The 13,806-nt window shown below is 48.0% G+C and overlaps 1 protein-coding gene across 5 annotated transcripts in view; it reads left to right on the top strand.

The window, feature by feature from the left end:
- LOC121471481 (biliverdin reductase A-like) overlaps nt 1-13,806 on the top strand; it is a 55,765-nt gene that overhangs the window by 15,740 nt on the left and 26,219 nt on the right. For 3 of the 5 annotated variants that reach the window (XM_041722291.1, XM_041722290.1, XM_041722287.1), the window contains one exon: nt 13,693-13,725. In XM_041722291.1, the coding sequence (XP_041578225.1) occupies nt 13,714-13,725 (12 nt within the window). In that variant the 5' untranslated portion in view covers nt 13,693-13,713. Of the gene's footprint in view, nt 1-7,114; nt 7,199-13,692; nt 13,726-13,806 lie in introns of those variants that run through there. The other 2 variants (XM_041722289.1, XM_041722288.1) reach the window with 2 other exon arrangements.

Here is a 13,806-nt window from a genome sequence, read left to right as displayed (position 1 = left end):
TAACCACTATGAGAAAAACTATCATGAGTGTAAAGCACTGTATTTGATTGTACATCTTAAAAAAAAAAAATACCTGCAAAGAAGTGTTGAATTAAGTTCAGTAGGTTTGTGTTTGTACAAACCTGGATTTGAATGTGTTTCCTTCCCCAGATTAGGGAAGTTCTCAGTTATAATTTGTTCAAATAAACCTTCTGATCCTTTCTCCTGCTCCTCATCTTCTGTGACCCCTATTATCCACATATTATTTTCCTTTATGGAATCGCTGAGTTCTGTGTTTCCCTTTGTGATTCAGTAGTTTTTTTTTCCCCCTTCTTTTCAGCTTCCTTATTTTCTATCCTTTTATCTTCCATATAATTTCTGCTTCATTCATCCTTGTTTTTATAGCCTCCACTTAGGACTGCATCTTTGATAATAGCATTTTTAATTTTGCCCTGACTAGATTTTAGTTCTCTTAGGTCTCCAGTAAGGGATTCTCTAGCGTCTGTTATGCTTTTTTCAAGCCCAGCTAAGTATCTTCACAATCATTGTTTTAAATTCTAGTTCAGAATCTTACTTATATCCATATTGATTAAATCCCTGGCAGTGAGTACTACGTCCTGTTCTTTCTTTTGGTGTGAATTTCTCTGTCTCAGCATTTCTGCCCATAAAAGAAAAGAAGAAAGAAAGAGAAATAACTCCAATAACATCAATGATAACAGAGAAAAACCAAACCAAACCAAACAAATGAAAAAACCCAAACAAAACAAAAACCTAGATCCTAAGTGTATTTCGGTCTGCTTCTTAAAAGAAACTAGATGCCAAAATAAGAAGGAAAGAAAAACATATGTAAATAAAATGAAATACAGTACAATGAAAGGAAACAAAACAAAATACATATATTATGTATATATATATTTTTTAAAGATTTTATTTGTTTATTCATGAGATACACAGAGGGAGAGAAAGGCAGAGACACAGGCAGAGGGAGAAGCAGGCTCCATGCAGCGAGCCCAACGTGGGACTCGATCCAGGGTCTCCAGGATCAGGCCCTGGGCGGAAGGCAGGTGCTAAACCGCTGAACCACCCAGGGATCCCTATAATGTATATTTTAAAATAAAAATTAGAAAAGAATTTTAAAAGTCAAAAAATGAAAACAACAAAAAATAATCCTAAAAGAGTAAAGATTAAAAATACAAAGATTTCTGTACAGTGTTTTTTCCAAGAGCTTTGCAGCCCTTTGTGATCAGTGAGCTGTACGAGCGTGAGTTGGTGGTGCTGGTCTTCTGGGGAAGGGGCCCTTCTGCGGATTCTCAGGGGGCACTCGCCCCAGTGGAGAAAAGCCCCCCGGTACAAGAGGCAAGTTTCAAGGTACTGGCTCCAGATTCCAGTAGGTGGTGAAGGCTTTCAGGGTCACTATGGCTGTTACCCCCTCCCTGCCCCCCAGCCCCAGAGCTGCAAGTACATCCCCCACTCTTCTGTGAGCCCTCACCAAAGAGCAATCACTCACTCTTGTTTCCCGGGTTTCCATCCAAACTCTGAGCTCAACAGGCCTGTGGCCAAACGTTTTTATCTCAGGCCCTCAATTGAGTTTCAAAATTCCAAATTTTAGGGACTCCCACGGTGGAGACCCACACTATTCCTCTGGGAGGGGGGAGGTTCTTGTCATACTTCTGCCTTTTGCTGGACCCTTCCCAGGAAAGCAGTCACGGGACCCTGTAGCGGTTCAGTTTATGGCAACACAGAGAAGCAAGCTGGCACCTTGACTTGCTGTTCTCAGCAGCCTCCTGGCTCCTAGGCCTGGAAACTCCACCTCACCCAGGCCCCCCGCCCATTTTCCTTGCAACCCGAGGGTCCTCCAACCACGTTGGCCCACCTGGGATTCCACCCTGCTTCACCACCCAGCACCTTTGAGCCAGGCAGGGCCCCACCCTAACTAACTTCTAAAGGTTCCAATTTTGCCCTCAGCTGCTTCTGATACTTTGCGGTAGCTCCTTAAGCAGGCTCCCTCCTCTCCACTACATCCTCAATCCAGATTGAAGTCTTTGCACCTCCTACCTTTTCCAAACAGTGGTTGTTTTTCTACCATTGACTTCACAGATTTTGTTTTTTGTCGTTTTGTTTTTTCCAGATCTCTGATTGATTTCTCTGGTGTTCAGGATGATTTCATAACTATGTAGTCCTATTCGAGGGATGAGACAAATTTAGGGTCCCCTCTACTCCTCTGCCATCTTAACTCTTCCTCCTGTATACTATTTTTTATTGAAGCCATAGTAGATTGGGTCAGTCCATTTTACAGAGTAAAGAAAATGTGCGCTAATACAAGGAGTTAAAACAAAGTTGAGCCATTTCTCTGGGTAGGCAATTTAGCATAAAATGGAGGCTGTTTATTCTAAGAAGTATTTCCAGAAAAGGAAGAATCTCGCCAAATCTTAAAGAGGATCCATGGGTAACTCTATCAAAGGCACAAGGGTTTTTCTGTTAAAATGGATAATGTGGTAATCCCTTCCCAGCTGTGTGTTCCTCACCGTCAAAATTCAAGAATTTATAGATATGTTTCTGGCATCCTCCAATTTCCCCTGCCTGTTTCTATAAGGTCACATTTACATTTATTCCCCATTCTTTTCAAGCTGATCACTCCTCCCCACATATGCAGGGCCTTAGGCAGGGCCCCCCTCCTTGGGTGGTATCTTAGAAGGGTTCATAATCAGGCCAGAATATGCTGGACACTCTACTCTCCTGACTTTGTCTGACATGCTTCCAAAACTACAACACCCTCAAAGCTCTGTCATTTAGAACTATAATATATTTTCTCAGCACCTTATACCAGTGCTCATAGTATATGCCCAATAAATACATGTAGAATGCTGGACTACACGATGGCCTTAGACGGCAGAATAAGTACGACCTACTAAGCGTTCCATTTGGTCCCCTATCTTCTCCAGTCTGTCCTCCAGTTAGATGCAACCATGGGACTAGTGCTAACCAGGGCTACAGAGCCTTAAAAATTCATTCAGATGACTTTGAAGGGAGGGAGCTGGAGCTTGGAGTTCATGTGTTTTGATATGCTCTAAAATGAAGTTATCAAAAGTGGGGCTAAATCTAAAGGAAACTCTGTACTGGGAAACTCAAATTTGACATTCACCTCCAGCTTCTTGCTGAGGGGATCCTTTTGTCCCTTCAGGCAGCTTTATTGGACCAGACCCAAGACAACTGTCTCTCCTGCATTGCTCACACCTGACCCATGGGAAACACAAACGTGTCCCGTGGACTACTGACCCTATGTACACACTGACCAACTCCAGCACAGCAGCACACAGCTGGACTATCCGCCCCAGCTGTCTGAAGCCTATCTCTCCCCAGTGGGAGATAGAGAACAGTCCAGAGAGTCCCCCAAGTATATTGACTCTGGTACTCTGGTCCCCCAGTCAGGCTGGTGGGGTAGCCCATAGGTGTGATATGAGGGAAATAGGCTGACTGTAGCCTTCCTCAAATGGGGGGAAGAGGAATTCACAGTACAATAACTCATCAGAGATTTCACCAAATCTTGCCACTTTGATTCCTTCTTATATCCTTGGATATCTGATCCTAGAATTTTACATCTAGTGTATCGTGTCATTTTAATCAAAATCTATACAAAATCTATTACTCCTAGAAGGAGAAAATAGGTAAAGAAATTGATAGAGAAATGGCACTGGAGATCTAATATAGCTCCTTACTTGTTTAATCATTTTTGAGTGGGGTTTTTCCATTACTTGTAGACTAGGGCAGTCTGTTACTGTCCCCACAACCTATCAGAGTCCTTCAGGCCGGAGAGGGTTACTACTTTGTACAATGGGAAGTTCTTATTCAAAAAAGGAGTAGAAACTGAACATAAAATCAGACTTTGCAAAGATTAGGATAAACTAACATATTTGAAACACATTATTACCAGAAAGTTAGGGTGTTTGTGGTTCCATACTTACACTTCATTTTTTTTTCTTCAAGATTTTATTTATTTATTCATGAGAGACACACATAGAGAGAGGCAGAGACACAGGCAGAGGGAGAAGCAGGCTCCATTGTAGGGAACCTGACATGGGACTTGATCCCGAGTCCTGGGTCTCCGGGATCACATCCCGGCCTGAAGGGCACTAAACCGCTGAGCCACCCGGGCTGCCCAGCCATCCTTACACTCTATATTCAAGGATACGTGTGGCCCCTCTCACAGGCTTCCTCAAAGTTGTTCTGTGTGCTAAGTCTGACTCAGCAAGTGAACATCTGTGGGTTTTGCTTAGCCAGCATCTCTCCTTCTAATAACAGAGTTCAGCATTCCATTTTGGGGAACCACCTCTTCTCCATATAGTTTATTGATCTTGCATTCTGATAGATCGATCCTTGAGTTTAGCTTATGACCTAGGCTTTGAAATGCCATTAAAGGTATAGGATCCTTTTTGTGCAGTTATTTCTTTAAGAAAAGGTATATCACGACACAAGAGGAAATACTAAGGTGGATAGAAGGGATGGATAATGAACAGTAATTACATGTAGTAACTAATTAAATATTTGAATACATTAGAAGGTGTAAGTGCTATAGGAAGAAATAATAGCCAACTAAGGAAGTCAGGAGCAGGGCAGGAGATAATTTTGAATAGAGTGGTCAGAGTAGTTGTCACTGAGGTGGAATTTGAGCAAAATCAGGAAGAGTGGGAATCAGCCATGCATTCCAGAGAGGGGTCAGCCAGGGCAAAGGCCTTACTGCAGGAGCCTTCCTGTCTTGTTCAAGGAATAGGATGAGGTCCAGAGTGACTGGATCAGAGTAATCCAATGGGAGGGTCATAGTAGTAGATGAGGTTGCAGGAGCAACAGAGAAGCCAACCATATAGGGCCTTGTAGAGCCTTTCAGGTGTTTTGGCTTCTACTCTAAATTGTATAGAAAACCATTGGAGGGTTTGAGCAAAGAAAGGACATGATCTTTTGTTCTTTTCCTTTTTTTTTTTAAAGGTCATTCTTGGGCAGCCCAGGTGGCTCAGCGGTTTAGCGCCACCTTCAGCCCTGATCCTGGAGACTCAGGATCAAGTCCCACGTTGGGCTCCCTGCATGGAGCCTGCTTCTGTCTCTGCCTCTCTCTCTCTCTCCTCTGTGTGTTTCTCGTGAATAAATAAATGAAATCTTTAAAAATAATAATAAATAAAGATCATTCTTGTCCTGCATGGGCATAAACTGCAGGAAGGCCAGAGAAGACACTTCTGTGACTCTGATGGAGGTATGAGTAAGAAGTAATCAGTTTCTAGATACGCTAGGAAGATCTAGCCAACAGAATTTCCTGCCGCATGGATGTGGGATAGAAAAGAAAGGTGAGTCAAAAATAACATCAGAGTTTCTGGCCTGAACAACTGGAAGGTTGAAGTTGCCAATGATGTGGTAATAATATGGGAAGGATAAATGGGGGGGGGGGGGATTCAGGGGCACAGATTAGGACATGTTATGATTGACACATATTTTAGATATCAAAGAGGTGATATTAAGTGGCGAACTAGATAGAGGAGTATTGAGATCTAGCCAATGCATTTTTAATATTTTTTCTAGTTTTTTAAAAAAATTATTTTAGAGGGAGAGAAGAGCAGAGGGAGAGAGGAATCCAGAGCAGGGTCTATGCCCAGCTCGGAGCCCAGTGGAGTAGCCAATGCATTTAGACAGGAAAAAGAAACCAAAGTCATCCAAATTGGAAAAGAATAAGTAAAATTATCTCTGTTCATGGATGATTTAATCTAATATGTAGAAAATTTGAAAATCCTAGAGAAAACTATTGTAACTAATAAGTGAATTCAGGAATGTAGCAGAACACAAAGTCAACACACAAAAATCGCCTGCATTTCTATACACTAACAATGAATAACCTGAAAATAATGACCGAAGTAAGTTAATTTACAGCAGCATTTAAAAGAATAAAATACTTAGAAATTAACCAAGGAGATGAAAAACTTGTACAATGAAAACTATAAAAGCTTGCTGAAAGAAACTGAAGAAGACATATATAAATGGAAATGTATCCCATGTTCATGTATTAGAAGACTTAATACCATTAAAGTGTCAATACTACCCAAAGTAATATACAGATTCAATTCAGTCCCAACAAAATTTCCAATGTCTTCTTTTTTGCAGAGATAGGAGAACTTATTCTTAAATTCATATGGAATCTTGAGGGAGCATGAATTGCCAAAACGAGCTTGAAAAAGAACAAGAGAGGAGGAGGACTCACTTCTTGACTTCAAAATTTGTAACAAAGCCATAGGTAATCAAAACTGTGGTATTGGCATAAAGACAGATATGTCAAGTAATGGGATAAAATAGAGACCCCAGAAATAAACTCTCACACATATGGTCAAATGATTTTTGAGAGGCACGTCAAGTCTGTTCAGTGTGAAAGGACAGTCTGTTCAACGAATGGTGTTGGGAAAACTGGATATCCACATTAACTCAAAATGGATCAAGGACCAAATTAAGACCTGAAACAATAAAATTTCTAGAAAACAGGACAAAAGTTTTGGGATATCCAACTTGGCAATGATTTCTGATATGACATCAAAGGCACAGTAACAAAAGGAAAATTAGAGAAATTGACTCTATGAAAATTTAAAGATATTTTATATCAGAAGATGCTATCATCAGAGTAGAAAGGTAACTCAGAGAACAGCAGAAAATATTAGCAAATCATATATCTAATTAAGCATTAATATCAGGAATATATGGTGTACTCCTAAAACTCAACCACAGACAACCTGATTCAAAATAACTTCAATAGCTGTTTCTCCAAAGAGGTACAAATGGCCAACATGCTTAGGAAAAGGTGTTCAGCATCATCTTTATTAGGGAAATGCAAATTAAAACTATAATGAGCTACCACCCCGTCCCAGGCCTCCCCGCCCCGGGCCTCTGCTCCTCCGCCAGGTGGACCACTGGGGCCAGGCTCTCCCACTTGGGGGCGTGAGGCAGGGCCCCCCTGCTCCCTCCACCCCTCCCCTCCCCGCCCCCTGTTCCCTCCACCCCTCCCCTCCCCGCACCCCCTCCCTCCCCCGCCTCCGCACCCCCTCCCCTCCCAGGCCCCGCTCCCCCCGCCCCCCCCCCCCCGCTCCTCCGCCAATCGCAGCCGGGCGCCCGCCTCCGAGGCCCGGCAAGAGGCCCGGCAAGCAGGCGGCGGCGGGCGGCAGCGCGGAGGCCGGAGCTTTGTGCCCCGCGGCAGGTAAGGCGCCGGGCGGGGGGGCCGCGGGGATCGGGCCCTGGGCCGGGAGCCTGGAAGGTGGGCGCGCTCCCGGCCCGGCGGGGGGCCCCGGGGCGGCGGGGCGGCGGGCGGCGGGCGGCCCTCCCGGCAACGGCCTCCCCGAGGCCCGCGTGTGTCTCGCTCCGTCGGCTGCGCCCGCGCCCCCGCCCCGAGTGCGAATCCTGCGCCGGCCGCCGCGTCCCTCGGCACCCGCGTCGGGTGGGAATCCGCCGAGCTTGTGGGGGCCGCAGGAGTCAGGGGCGCCCCGAAATCCGGCAGAGCTCCCGGAGCAGCGGCGCTGCGGCTGCGGCCCTGGCGCGGCCCGAGGCCCTGAGCTGCTCGAGGCGGGAGGCGGTGCGCGGCGGGCCCGGGCCGGGGGACCGGGGCGCGGCCAGGGCGGGAGCGCGGCGGGCGCTGCGGAGTCCCGCCGGGGGGAGCGGCCTGGGCGCCGGGGCCGGAACCTTCCGCGGCCAGGACCCGCCGCCTCCCCGCAGCCGCAGCCGCAGGTGTCCGGCGGCCGCCCGGCAGGACACCCGACAGGACGCCCGGCGGGACACCCGGCAAGACACCCAGCGGGACGCCCGGCAGGACAACCGTCGGGACACCCGGCGGGACACCGGGCAGGACGCCCGGCGGGACGCCCGGCAAGACACCCAGCGGGACGCCCGGCAGGACACCCGGCAGGACAACCGTCGGGACACCCGGCAGGACACCGGGCAGGACGCCCGGCGGCCACCCGGCAGGACGCCCGGCAGGACACCCGGCAGGACAACCGTCGGGACACCCGGCAGGACGCCCGGCGGGACACCCGGCAGACCGGCGCGTCCCAGCGGGGGCAGGTCACCCGGGACCGTGGCCCGCGCACGCCCGGCTTGCAGGCGCCTTCGCCCCCACCGGGCAGCCACCATTTCCTTCTCTGTTCACAAGAGCTTTTATATTTATTCGTGAGAGACACAGAGAGGCAGAGACACAGGCAGAGGGAGAAGCAGGCTCTATGCAGGGAGCCCGATGTGGGACCAGGACCCCGGGGTCACGCTCTCGGCCAAGGCAGACGCTCAACCGCTGAGCCCCCCAGGCGGCCCCATAAGAGCGCTTAGGTCATCGGAAACACCAGTGATTCCCGAGTCCTTCCCGGGTGGAGGGTTGTATTGCGGGGGCCCACCCGCACTTGTGGGTCCAGCAGCCCCCTCCCTTTTCTGTAGCTCTCTGCAGGACCAAGAACTAGTCTTTCAGTAATAGGGATCCAAGCCCCACCCCAGATCTTTTTGGGGGATCAATGCCTAACGATACCAGTGGGCCCCGGAATGTCCTGATCTCAACCCAGTTTGGAAACTGAGTTGCACCTTGTTCGCAATTACTTGAATTAAGTTGCTTTAAAAAAAGGGGGGAGGAGGGACATACTCTTCTAAATTTACATACGCTAGATTTTTTTCCTTAATAAGAGTATTTTGACTCCTGTTAGCTCATTTATTTCCCACTACATCTATCAAGATCACTTTCAGGAAAAGGTAGAAGGTTTGGAAATGATGTTGAAGAGGAATGGGGAGGCTCTAGTGCAGGTGGGAGGGGCCAGGGGGTGGAGAGGGAGAGAGAGTGGCTTAGGTTTGGAGGGAGTGTCCTGGACAGCTTGGGTTTTAGCTTCCTGGCAGCTGCTCACCTGGCCGCTGTAGCTGGGGCCTTCTCCCAGTTACCTGTGTGCGGGTCCCTGACAGAACCAGAAGAGCAGCTCACGACCTCCGGTTAATCGAGGCACACACTGAGGAAGCTAAGCCTAAGGAGAACAAAAAAGTAGAAGTGGGTCAGGATTCCAGCGTGTCAGCACGGAAGAGAGCGAGGGTCATCTACGTTTGTCTAAGCTCATGCGCCCCCTCCTTTTCTGCAGTGCCGAAACCAAGGCAGGAAGAGAGCGTGTGCCTTGGCCTTGGCCTTGGCCAGATTGGTAGTGGGTGCTCACGCCTGGTGTGGAATTCTGGGCTCCCCAGGCTCAGGCAGGCCCTTATGCCTCCAAGAGGTGTCTGGTCTGTGTGCACCCCAGCGCATCAGATTTTGGTGTCAAAGCTCAAAGTCCAGCACTGTTTAGTCCACCTGCTGCAGCAGATGTGTGGAAAGGAAAAGCGTACTTTAAATTGTTTTTTTTTTTTAAGATTTTATTTATTTATTCATGAGAGACCCAGAGAGAGAGAGAGAGGCAGAGACACAGGCAGAGGGAGAAGCAGTCTCCACGCAGGGAGCCCGACGTGGGACTGGATCCCAGGACTCCAGGATCACGCCCTGGGTCAAAGGCAGGCACTAAACCAGCTGAGCCACCCAGGGATCCCCTAAATTGCTTTAAGCAGAATTTTTATGCAAGTTTTTTTTTTAGCTGTCTAGAGAACCACTGCAGCCTGAACTGTCTTTGTCATTATGTGGTAATTCAGGAACTCACTCAAGATTCTTCTGTTTTGTACTTTTTTTTTTTTTTTTTCCCAACTGCTTGCTCTTAGGCAGACCTATCATATATTTCTGGATGGGAAGACCTATTAATGTGCATTAATTTAATCTATAAGTTTGATGCACTGGACACAGTCCCAGTGGAATTTTTTTTCTTTTTACAAAGAATGTTCTAAAAGTAATCTGGAAGTCTGAGCAAACAAGAATAGGTAGGGATACTGCACAAGTTAATGAAAGAACTTGAACTGTCAGGTAACAGAACATGTTGTTAAGCCACATCATGTGAACAATAAAGGCCTGGGAATAAAGCAGAAAAAGCAGAAAAAGTGAAAAAAAGAATAAGCATATTCATAAGAACTTATGTATGAGTCACTGGGGGAAATGATGAAATATTCAATTAATGATTTGGGAGCAACTCAGCTATTTGAGGGAAAGGTACAGGTTGAGTCTTATCTCAGGCCGTATAGCAAAAAAATAACTTGGATTAAAATGTGACAAAATAAAAAAGTTAAAAACCGAAAAGGAAATAAAAATGTTTCTTTTTTTTTGAAGATTTTATTTATTTATTTATAAGAGACGGAGAGAGAGAGAGAGGCAGAGATGCAGGTAGAGGGCTCCATGCAGGGAGCCCGACGTGGGACTCGATCCCGGGTCTCCAGGATCACTCCCTGGGCCTAAGGCGGCGTTAAACCGCTGGGCCACCGGGCTGCCCCTCTATAAGTATTTCTAAATAGTACTGGAAGCACTATCAAAGGCTTTTGATGTCTATTTAAATATTAAACCCTTGAAATAAATAAGCAAACAAACGGAAATCTTGTTATAGGATCCGGTCTTAGATCGCTAAGAATATGTTCAAATATAGAATAAAATTCCCCCTGGGTTCTTTTCCAGCTTCAGTTAGTCTTGCAGGACAGTGGGAAGGAAGAGGACGCATGCTGAGTGGGGAGGGTTTAGGGAGGCAGAGTCAGATCCCATCTGGCCGGGGTGGGCCTCCTGCCGCTGCCAGGTTATTATAAGGGGTGCTGAGCGCTGGAGGGGAGGGAGCCCGGGAGGGTACCCCAGTTGGAGGATCCAGCCAGGATACCCCAGTTGATAACTCTCGATCATACACGAGATTGCAGTTCATCCTCGGTCGTGGACTGCTGATGCCTGACGCAATGGGATTTCTCCCAGTCCTTGTTCTGTTTTCTTTTGCTTTCCCAGATCCTGTGGGAAAGCAGTAAAGTTCATAAACCATGTTGTCTTGTAGACATTTTTTAATCGGGAAGCTTTCCTGGACGTCCCTTGAAAGGGAAGGCAAGTAGTAGCCGTGTTCCTGGGAGGACAGAGGACACAGGGCAATTGAATGGTTTCTCTCGAGTGCGATTTGGACCCTGGAGATACATTGGAAGCCGGGAACCGCCGGGTCGGAGGCCGTGTGCACGTGGAAGCGTGACGCTCGGTGCAGGTTGCCCCGTGGGCTAATGCCCCCCGGCCCCCTAATGGCAGAGGGCGTATTCTCCACCTTGGCCCGGCAGGCAGCGCCGCAAGCATTGTGGTCTCTGGCAGGTGGATGGACGGCGTCTCTGAAATCCTGAGTCGCGTTCTGTGGTCACGACTGAGGCCGAGCACCGTTCCACCTGTTTCAAGAGGCACCGGAATTTCCTTCTGTGGAAACCAGAGAGCATTCTAGAGCTGGACAGGCCTGAGAGACAAGGCCCGTCGTCCAGCCCGCGGAGCCTGAGCCGAGCCCCTCGGCTAGCCCAGGACGGAAGCGGGGCCGACCCAGTTCTGCCGTGTGTCCTAGCGGCCTGGGTGAGGGCGGCACAGGCTGCAAAGGTCTGGAGGCCTCTGGGGCTCGGCTCTGGAACCACAAAGTCCGAGAATTCCGGGGCAGCGCCCAGACCGTGAGGCCAAAGGCTTTTACCCACACTGACCTCGGGGCCCTCATCCCTAAGCCAGCATTAGCCGTAGCTCTCGCCAGGGCTTTAGGAGTTCGTGTTAATATAAAGTAGTTGAGACACAGGTGCTCACACCTGTTATTATCGTCCTCACCTTTGTGCGTTTTGTTACCTGACTTTGCCCCCCACATGTAAGCTCTAAGGGGGCTTAAAGGAAATCCATGAGTTTGGGGCAGGGCACCTGAGCAGGGGGGAGCAACCAGGGAGTGTTCTCTGGGGAGCCCCTGTGGTCCAGGCTGCTGCTGAGCACCTGTCCTCGCCGCCTTAGTTCCAGCCTTCCCCGGGCTTTGCTATCAGCATCTTGCTTATCCTCCTGAGATAGTTGATGCGGAAGAAGCCATCACACCCTTCCTGACTCCCTGAGATCTGAGAAGAAAGCTTACCCACTTTGCGACGAAGCAGGGTTTTTAACCCAAAAAGCAGGGTTTGTCTTCTACAAGTACCTTCTTGCATGTTTCTCAAGAAAGATGAAAAGGCTCTGGATTATTAAAGGAAGGACGGCATGTGTGCTGGGTAGGTTGGGTCACGCAATCTCAAAGCAGACCGGAGGAATGAGAAGAGAGGATAGAGGGGAATTACTGAAAATGGGTTATTTTCGACACATAGCCCCAGGTGACCATCCCAGGTGTTCAGAGGATTGTCAAGAGTCGTTTTCTTGTGTTTGTTGTTTTTAATGATGAGTGTTATTATTTCATCGTTCTTATTCATGGTTTTCATCCCTATGCCCGGCCATTGCTAAATAGTGAAGAAGAAGAATAGGATCAAATGCAGGGATGGGTCCAAGGACAGAGGCCACCCTAGCCTTCCCTTCCCGGAGGACTTGGAGGGCCCTCCTCCTTCCTCTCCTCCAGCTCCGAGCATCATCTGCATTGCCTTCCTGGACATCCCACTCGGTGGAAGGGCTGGAGAGGCTTTAGTGCTTCCTCTCGCTTCTAGGCACCCGGTCACCCTGCCATTGCCTGCCCAAGCCGTAGCTGAATTAAAGTGGCGATTCTAACAGCCCTGGAAAATGAAGGAGAAAGTTAATTTTTATGGGCCTCTCTGTTCTACTCTCAGTTCTAGTGTTTCTCCAAGTGTGGCTGTCTGACCATGTGTACGTGTCTTTTGGACAACTGTTGAAATGCAGATTCTCAGCCTCCCCTCCCCTCTAGAATTCCTGATTCGGAATCTCTGTGGGTAGAACCCAGAAATACGCATTCCTTGGAATACATTAAAGTTTGGAGCCACTGTTACTCTGCTAGTTTCTTATTTTCCTTCTCTCTCCCATGTCTCCTTCCTTTCCCTTTTTCTTTCCTCATTTCTTCTGACTCCTGCTCACCTGCTTGGTCCTTCCTTCCTCCTCCTCAATGCTGTCGGTTCAGAACAGCCTGCTAAGCTGTTCTTCTAACATAATAAATTTAAGTCCTCTGGAAAGTCAGCTAGGAGAAAAAAAGAAGTATGTGTACCTTGCTTGTCTCCATAAAAGGGGCACCTGAGTGGCTCAGTCAGGTAAGCAGCCGCCTCTTGATCTCGGGGTCATAAATTCGAGCCTCATGTAAAAAAAGAAAGGCAGATCCAAAGCTATCCTCTCCAAGCATCAACTTTGGGACGAGCATCATTCTTTTAAGTACAGATAGGCATTGCATTTACAGTCACCCTTCCAGTATAGGAGATGGTCTCTCAGGGTTGGAAATGTCCTTCTTTAGAGAAACATTACTGGCATGACATCCTGGTGACCACAAGCCTCAGAGTCAGACACTGGCCTGGGTACCGTTACTGGAGGGGTAAATGAGGTGGTGGAGGCATTTGGGGGAAGTTAGGGAAGTGGGATAATAAGTCATTTGGGAGAGGGGTGCCTGAGGGTCTCACTTGGTTAAGCATCTGATTCTTGGCTTTGGCTCAAGTTATGATCTCAGGGTTGTGGGATCGAGCTCCGTACCCAGCAGTAAGCTTGAGATTTTCTCTCTGTCTCTTCTCTCTGCCCCTTTCCCAACTCAGACACTCTTTTTTTTCTCTAAAATAAATAAATAAAATCTTAAAAAAAAAATAGTGTGGGATAAAGTGGGGTGGCCAAGGGGAGTGTCTGCGTGGAGTCTGGAGTTCTGACCTCTGCTTTTGTCTTCACAGCCACTGAAGGAAGAGATCAAGATGAATGCAGAGGTGAGTTCTTTACAAGGACTGGTTTAAGGCATGCTTTTCTTGCAGTGTTCCTCATGTCTCCTTCACACAGTGTCTTCTGTC

This window comes from Vulpes lagopus, chromosome 11, assembly GCF_018345385.1.
Source record: "Vulpes lagopus strain Blue_001 chromosome 11, ASM1834538v1, whole genome shotgun sequence".
Lineage (NCBI taxonomy): Eukaryota > Metazoa > Chordata > Mammalia > Carnivora > Canidae > Vulpes > Vulpes lagopus.
This window is presented reverse-complemented; position numbering and strand designations above follow the sequence as displayed.